This window comes from Cupressus sempervirens, chromosome 4 (genome assembly GCF_028749045.1).
Source record: "Cupressus sempervirens isolate cs-2001-9-10 chromosome 4, ASM2874904v1, whole genome shotgun sequence".
NCBI lineage: Eukaryota > Viridiplantae > Streptophyta > Pinopsida > Cupressales > Cupressaceae > Cupressus > Cupressus sempervirens.
The window spans coordinates 261,964,991-261,973,929 of record NC_143121.1 but is presented as its reverse complement, the minus strand read 5'-3'; the positions used below and the strand labels follow the sequence as shown (position 1 = coordinate 261,973,929).

The following is an 8,939-nucleotide window of genomic DNA, read 5'->3' as shown; positions in this document are numbered from 1 at the left end:
AACAAAAACATTTCTTCCACTCCCCCTAACTACCATAAAACTTCAGCCATTCCCACCTTCAAAGGAACTTGGTAAGGCGAAACATGAGGGTTCCCCTTGAAACCATAGATTCTAAAAATAGTAGAAACAGGGTAGGGGATGATATCTCCCCAATTATGTGAAACTTTCAAGTCATGGGGGTTATCCATAGGCCTGATGAGACTCATTAGTACCCTAGGGATTCTGGGATTGTCACTCAATATGAGGCATCTCAATTTAGCAGCAAAATATCTATCAAATTTGACAAAACTAGCATTACTTGCATCCCAGGTCATATCTGCACTCCACAACTGGACTAGCAGTATTTCCCCATTCTCCTCTCTGTTTAGTTCCATCTCATTACCAAAATATGTCACTCCTTTGAACAAAAACATATGCATTAATAGAGAGTAGTGACCAAAAGTTTTTTCCACCTTGCCCTTCGCAATCCCAACTAAACCAATGTGAATTTCTTCACCCAAAAAGGAAGCAAAATCAAAAATAACATCTACACCGAAGGAAGCAATCTGAACCATCATGTACATGAAACCAATGGGCATAAATTCTTGCTCATCTTCACCAAAAACTCGGCATAAGGTCCTGTATATCTCTATAACCCGGGAAGTGAAAAGACTCTTCTTAAAAGGCTCTCTAGAGGCTGCAGTAATTACTGGAAAAGTTCCTATTGTACCAATATGTGCCCTTAGTGCACCTCCCCTAATTACATCCTTCTTTTCTTTATATTCATTCTCTAATTCTAGCAGATTGATTTGCACATGGTAGTCTGATAATGGTTCTAGGTGAAAAACCTCTCTAATTTCTTCAAGAGTAATCGAGACCAGAGGCACACCATCCTTTCTTCTTACAACCCTAATGGCTTGGTCATAATTCTTAGTAATGGCTACAAGCAAATCACAATCCATGAAAACACTTGGGACTACTAACTTTTCCAAATCAAAATTCCAGACATTAGCATGCGAGGCAAACAACTTTCTTTCCGAAAACCACTTTTTAAAAAAGATAAGGCCAGTTTGAGTAGTTGTTTCATCCCTAACCTAGTTCCCCTTGTCATATAGGCCATCACCAATTTTAAGCCTAGGGTTTAAGGAAATTAACTTTTTAACTTGTGTAGGCTGTACAGTAGATTCAGGGAGTAATTCTAATAAATCATCATTGACATTCCTATCCATATAATTAATTTGCCCAGAGAATGGTTTCTTACGAGGCATTTTGACAGTATTGAGAGAATTGGAATGCCACAAAGGTTATAATATGAGTACTTACTTGACTTGCTAAACTTGTTCTTCTCTAAACTTCTAAAATTTCTCTTGAACGACAGAAGAATAGTTTCACGTCTTTACTAGGCTTAACACGACATAATCAATCAGGCTCTTGTGCTAAGAAAATTTACAATCTCTGTTCGCATGGGACTGGAATTAATGAAAATCTCTGTGTTATACTCTGTTTCTCTCACATGTGAAGCTTTCACTTATCATATATGTGCCGAACAGAAAAATAGAGTGGCATCGCACTTTCTTTTTTAAACTTGTGCCGTTGATCCTTGAAAAATCCTATGATCTAGGAATGACAACTAAGCTGACTCAACTTTCTTCTTAACACATTGGCAATCAAGCCAATAAAACACCTCCACCTCTACCTTTCCTTCAAGGGTGGCGCTTCAAACCAAGCCCATGCATGACTACGCACACACGTCATCAACTTGCTAACTCGTTATACATAATTCTCGAACACCTTTCCACAGTGAGCTAGCAATGATCACTGATCTTAATTTAATCATGTGGTAGACAATTGAAACAACCTTTAAGAGCATGATGGTGAGTCTATTTCTCGTTAACTCGCTATACCTAATTTTTGCACATCTCTTTATAGCGAGTCAATGAGCGTCGTCGATCTAGACTTGATCTTGTGGACAGCAATTTTACTTCAACAGTAGTAGGCCACACTCGCTAACTCGCTATACTTAACTTTTGAGCACTTCTTCATAGCGAGTCAACGCCACCCTTTGATCCCGACTCGATCTCACAATCAGAAATCTTCATACCTAGTACACAGGAAGTGGGTCCATGATATCACTGTCCATGATATGGGCCCTACATATTTCTACCAAGCATTGGTCGAAAGTTCAACCAATGAATGGCAGAAAATGCACTAACAACGCCAACATTTTTCGACCACCGTATTTGTCGAAGTTTCGACCAACCTACTGGATGGTCAAATTTTTGACCAAGAAGTTTTCAACCAATGCCATCTAGTTTTCTACCATGCATTGGTCAAAATTTTGACCAATGCCTCGCAGATTTCTACCAAGCATTGGTCGAAAGTTCGACCAATGAATGGCAGAAAATGGCTCAACAACCTGGACATTTTTCGACCAACATATTGGTCAAAATTTTGGCCATCCAGTAGGTTCATCGAATTTTTGACCAAAAAATTATCGACCAATTCGTTGGTCGAATTTGGTCGAAGATTGGTCGAAAAATGGGTCAAAATTTTGACCAATAAAGGTCAAAAAATGAGCCCAAATGTACTAGTGACATTTAAAAGATTTGCATACTCATGAAGTGGTGCATTACTTTTGTTATGGGTCTTATGATGACTCGTATAAATAAGCTCTAACCCTCTAATACATGTACCCATGACTTACTATTATTTCTAAGGATTTCTCTTTTAAGACATAAACTTTGTAGATCAATGATTACTATTTCTAGTTGCAATGTTATTTTAATAGTCTTTTCATGAGTGACTATGACATTTGAACACAAAATGATGATACCATCCATGATCAAAACATAAACTATTTTTCTTTTAATGTTTTAGAAATAAACATCTTTGGGCATATGTATTTTATATTTTAATTGTGGAAATGCTCTTTCTACTTTTGTATTCAATATATTACATATTTAACATACTTAACATGGCTTCTATATCAAAAGCCTTCATAATTCATAGTTTATTTAATATTGCTTTTGTTCATATTGCCATGAGAATTATGTGAATCTATCTATAGTTTATTTGATACAACTTATGATGATATACTTCTCCTTAAAAATAAAAATCTATTATGTGTGATCCTTTTTAAATTCTCTTATATTTTCTCTAGAAAATCTTCTATAATTATCTCTTATACGCATTGCCTTCCCTTGGATGGTCATTTATCCTTATTAGAATAGATTAGTTGTAGGAAGATGCTATATTTCCATAACTATGCAATTTTCTTTTTAAAAAATACTAGTTGATTCAATTTTAATTTAGAACTTTTATTAAGTCTAGAATCTCACTAATGTGTATGAAAATATGAAATATGTAAAGACTCCCTAAATAATTCATTCAATTAAGCTTATTTTAAGGAGGAATAATAACTTTGTGCACAAACATAATGTGTTTGAGGAACATTTATTATCAATTAAGAATTCTTCCCTCATGACCTCAAGGGGGAGTTTGGCCAGTGTTTCACCTTTTATTTGATGTCATAGTTCTTTGAAATTTCAAACCTGCCTTTGTCATTGAGATTTTGACGAAAATTTAGCCATGAGGGAGTTTGTCAAAAATAAACCAATGTGCATCAAAAAATCAACCAATGCATGTCGAAAAATGTGTAGAGAATATGACAATAGTCTCATAATAACTTTTAAAAAGAAAAAAAAGTGCAACATAAAGCCAATCACTATAATTTACAAAATGAAAATAAAAAATTCAGCATATATTCAATCACTATAATGTACAAGAAGAATAATAAATACAACTTAAATGACTATAATGTAAAAAAGAAATTGTGTCTAAGTCTTAATAAACCATTGTAACAATTAATCCAATATAAAAATGTAATATATATCTATTTTAAAATACAAATTGACAATGATATAATATGCGAAAAAAAATTTAAAATAATAATAATAATTAAAAAATAATAAAAAATACAATATTAAATCAAAGTATAACAATGTATCTAAATAAATTTGTGCAAAATGGGAGACGAGCATATGAGTCGAGATGTATGGCTTGCCTCCAACGGTGATCAAACCTAGGGCTATACAAAAGTAAGAAATGCAAGACAAGAAGCATGTAGACATATTGCAATAGCTAATCTATAAGACATTGGCTTTCAAAGACATGAAAATGTCGGACAATAGGGATTTTCGTTTTTCAGGAACTATTGCAAATGGCTCAACTTCTGCCATTTTCTCATTTTCAGGATAAACGACCACCATTGTAAAGGAAGGTGGCGACTCCTGTTGTGGTTGTCTCTTTCTTGCCACTGACTTCAAACAAAAAGTCATATTCTTTTGCAGAAGTTGAAACTGTCTGTCAAGGGTGATTTCTGTTTGTTTAACTTTTCTTTTCTTCCCCTCAATCAAGCAATCCTAATTCTATCTCTTGTTTTCTCGTTTTTTAAATGCGAATCTGTTACCAATAACGTAAGGAGTTGCATAACCTCCAATAAAAGTTAAGATGTTTTCCATAACATTTACATGTTTAGAATCATACACCTAAAAAGTTAAGCTAAATTTATTTATTTTGAAACTGTTAAAATATTAATTTACCGAGTAAATTTCAATGACAATGGCCTGGGCTTAAAAATTGTAGATTTCAGGAGCCAAATGAAGCAAGGAACTACAGCTACAGAGAAGAGAGGAAAAAACAAAACATTAAAATTGCAGTAACTATCAGCAGTGTTTTCCATACTCTTGAAAGATATAGCATCTTGCTTTTAAAATTCTTTTACATTAGCCACAACTTTTGAAAATTGCATTCGCATAAAATTCAGAAATAACTGGAGATGAGTAAAGGGCACTCCAAGAACATGTCTAAATACAGCGAGAAAGAGTAATAAAATCCCAACTCTTTACATATATAGCCCACCCACTATAGACATCTTTTTACACAATCACTTCAATCCCATTACTTTACCAATATCTAATCTAAGCAGTGCTATAAGAGGTATCATAGGTTGATCGTTACGATTTCTTCTGGCAAGCAGCAAAAGCATAGTATGTTTGTGCTGCGGTGAGGCCAACCACAAGAATTGCAGTCAACAACGCCAATGCCTTCCACGGTCTCGACAGATGCTCCCCATGAAACTCAGCCCAAATATTTCTTATCTTGCTCTTATAATAATTCTTGATTAGGGTTTCCTTGATTCCAGCCTTCAGATCTTGTGCGTGCTCCAGAAACCCTGCAAAAAACAGAGGCTTTGCCATGCCGTCCCACATCTTAGCTATGTACTCATCCGCTATCATCACACTGTGTCTATCAATCACATGGCTTGTTCGTAGCAGGGCAACGTCCTCAGCTGTGTCGATCAGGCAGTCCATCAATTCAACGTACTGTGCCACATTCTTGGGCCGATTGGGGTCGTTGAACTCCAACGCAAGCAAATTCCTCATCATTACTTCTGTGTAGGTATCTGAAATTACAATCTTGGGAAGAAAAAGAGTGTCTGAATGCTTGTCAAACCTGATTTTATCTGACCCTGATTGGAATTTGATTCCGGCCTTGACAAGCTCTTTTGCATTGTATTTGTCAAGGAAATCATCGTGGCCTTGTTTGGCTGGGTGGGGGAAGAAGATTGCAAAGATGGCTGCAACCATGTCGCCCGTAGTTGTCATCAAACTCTCGGGGCATATCAAATTTGTGAACTTGTCTTCATCTGGATTGTGAATCTGCAATAAGAAGGAAACATATTTGTGCATGCAACCTAGAAAATGATGCTCATCTTTGTATTCAAGAGTCGGATAATTAGAATATACTTGAAAGCAAGAGAGGGAAGGAATATTAGAGTTGAGACACTTTTCAATTTCATTGTTTTTCAGAGTCTTGTCTATTTCTTGAAGAAGAAAAAGAGGGATCTGATTTTCTAACTTTACAATATCAAATCTGATGCTTGTGAGCGTGGGGGTGAAGAATTCAGGGTAACTTTTTTGCCTCTGACTGGATTCCTGTCTGAGCACATGGAGACCATTGTGGAGAAACTGATAGAGGAAGAAGGCGTCCACCATCATCATCCTCCCAAACTCTTCTTTGTACTTATCATTGATCTTCCAGTCGTAGAACTTCTCAAATGAAGACACCATATTTGTCACTTTTATGAGGAAGTCTTCCACGACTCCTTGCTTGTTTTGGGCTGCATCTTTTGTAGAGTTGAGCTTGTAGTAATCCATCTGTGAAAGATGGCTGAGGCGTTCGTGGTATGGCCCCATGGCTTCTTCTTGCAGAGAGCGGTGGTGGTACGGACCGAGTGAGAGCATTTGAGGAATGTATGCCTCTGCCTTTGCATTAATCAGGGCCTTTGGCACCCGCATGCTAACCCTAATTTCTTTACCACCTTGTTCGCTCTCTTTCAGAAAATTTTTGACCTCCACTGTCCATTCTTTCGAAATCAGTGGCTGCTCTTCACTCGTGGCTTCTGCCATGATCAACAAACAAATCAAGAAATAGCTTGAGATAAGTAAAAAGATTTAAGAAGCTCAATCTGTAATAATATCGATGTTAGCATAAAGGATATGTAATAGGAGGACTTATGCTTTTCGTGTAACCCAACGTAGTGCCAAACTGGTAAATTCCCTTTCTAACAGCAGCGCAATCGGATCCTTTGCATCATTTCTAGCCTGGATTTGCTTGTTATCTGAGAAGAATTTAACTACAAGAGAATAAAACTGATTTAGTATATGTGTATCATTCCGCTAATCGGATAGAGTATATTGTTTTGTTATGTTTATATGCTTTAAATGTGATAAAAGGATAGCATTCCAAGACTACGTATCAAGAAAGAAAGGAACAGCCATCCTGATTAAATGAAATCTTCAGCCAGCCACGCCATTTTAATTGTCCATAATGTGGTATTTGATCGAAAAGACAATAACAATACTGGAATTGAACAATGCAGTAGGCACTTATATTGATTTTGTGGGGTATACGAATCTATTGTTAATTGTTTCTTATTTCTTAAACTCACTGTTTTGTCAATGGGCCTTTGGGTCTACTGGTGAAGTTGAATGGCTCACAAAGAGTCTATTATTTCTTAAACTGACTGTTTTGTCAATGGACCTTTGGGTCTACTAATGAAGTTGAATGACTCACAAAGAGTCCATCATAATTTTGACGGCATGGATGCCCCTTGATCCATCAGAAAAACAAACAAAAACAAAACTCACTGTTTTGATATGGGATATGGCTTCCCACTTAGTTTAGGTTTTATTAATTTAAGCAAGCTCATTCTTTAAATGAGATTAAGTAGTGAGCGGTTGTTACATATGTCATATGATTTCAATATATATTTATTAAGTTTTTTAAAATTTAAAATCATTAAATTTGTTACTACTTTTTTACAATCAAAATATACATATTGTATGGATCATTTATTTCCAATATTGGATAGTTGTTTGATTGACTCTCAATTCTTATGTAATTTATTATCTGTTTATTTTATCATATATTGTATTGGCTATAATATAAACAATATAATTTATTTTTTTATTCTTGAGAAAAGGATGTTTTTAATTGCAAGTTATGTGAGATTAAAAAATTATGTGATTTTAATATTTTAATAGTAAAACTTATAATGAATTTAAACTAAACGTTTAGAAGAATGCCACAATTTAGGCTAATTTTAGGAATATTTAAAAATGAATTATTTTTAATTTCTTTCTACTTAAAAATTTGAACTCCTAGATTTAAGTAAGATAATGGTCTCATCAAAATCATTTAAAGAATTTAATTTTATGAAGTCATTATCTTATTACTATCATATTTAAATCTTTAAAATGATTATTAATTATTGACATGTGGGAAAGAAAAACTTCATGTTGGTGAGGATAAATCCATGCCACGTCATATTTACACACACTCACATATAGATATGAATTAATGCTTTTAATTTTTAATTTTTATAGTTTCAATGTACAAAATTATATCTTTCAAATAGAATATCTTTTAAATTTAACAAATGTTTAATTTAGTTTTTTTAAATATAATTTTAAAATTAAATTATAAAATATTAAATTTATAGAAAGAATTACTTAAAAAATTAAAAATAAATTATATAGTTTAATATGTTATCTTTAATATATTAATATTAAATTTTTTAAACTAAAAATTTATCATTTATTTTAAAATGTTGATTTCTATATTTCGTTTAAATATTATTATTTTTATTTTCATCAAAGCAAAAATAGCAGAAAAAAACCTTAAACCTAGCATACACCTAATAAGATAACATAGAGGACTAGGGGCACAGGGGGGAGGAAGATATCACTTCCCCAAGGAAAGAAACCACCAAAGGTGCTAGGAAGAAAGGCAAGCATAGCCACAATAAGGCAATCAAATTGGTATCTGCCAAAGATTTGAAACTTTGGTTGAGTTTTCCACCAAGGTCATGCATTCTACGGCCACAACCCTCTACTTTTGTATGTGAATAAAGAGGAGAAGGACCTAGGCAAGGCTACTGAGACAACTTGAAACATCTATGGGTTTGTGGCAAAGGACTGGCTAAAGACCATCTTGGACAAAATAGTTAAGGTGGAGGGGGAGGATGTGGACAATGACATGCCTGAGGAAAAGGAAGAGGAAAAACATGGGTAGGAAGAGGGCAGCTAGCCCTAGATCTGGTGTTTATTTTTGTTGCTTTTATGCTCATACCTATGAACTTGATACCCTGCAAAATTTCATTTTTAATGCTTATGTCAATTAATGAGACTAATAGTAGTGATTTGTTTAGATGTTGTTGGTCTATTTTATAGTCTTTTCTGCATATTAGTTTAAGGATTGATAGTACTATTAATTCAGCTATGGATATATCTTGTTTTTTGAATTTTAAAGTTATTATTGGTTAGATGACTAGGAAGTAACCTCCAACTGATTCTTCATCCTTTTTGTGCTTTGGGTCCAACCCCCCATCTTTTTGG

General features: G+C 34.4%; 1 protein-coding gene across 1 annotated transcript; it reads right to left on the bottom strand.

Moving 5' to 3' along the window:
- Positions 1-4,741: 4,741 nt before the first annotated feature.
- Positions 4,742-6,502, bottom strand: LOC149560994 (UPF0481 protein At3g47200-like). Its single transcript, XM_089823714.1, has one exon. It carries the CDS (start codon positions 6,447-6,449, stop codon positions 4,995-4,997), a length of 1,455 nt encoding a protein of 484 aa, XP_089679840.1. The 5' UTR covers positions 6,450-6,502; the 3' UTR covers positions 4,742-4,994.
- Between the last annotated feature and the right edge of the window lie 2,437 nt (positions 6,503-8,939).

Bases quoted from the DNA above. Each gene is read 5' to 3' on its own strand.
- LOC149560994 (XM_089823714.1), bottom strand. From the start codon at position 6,449: ATGGCAGAAGCCACGAGTGAAGAGCAGCCACTGATTTCGAAAGAATGG.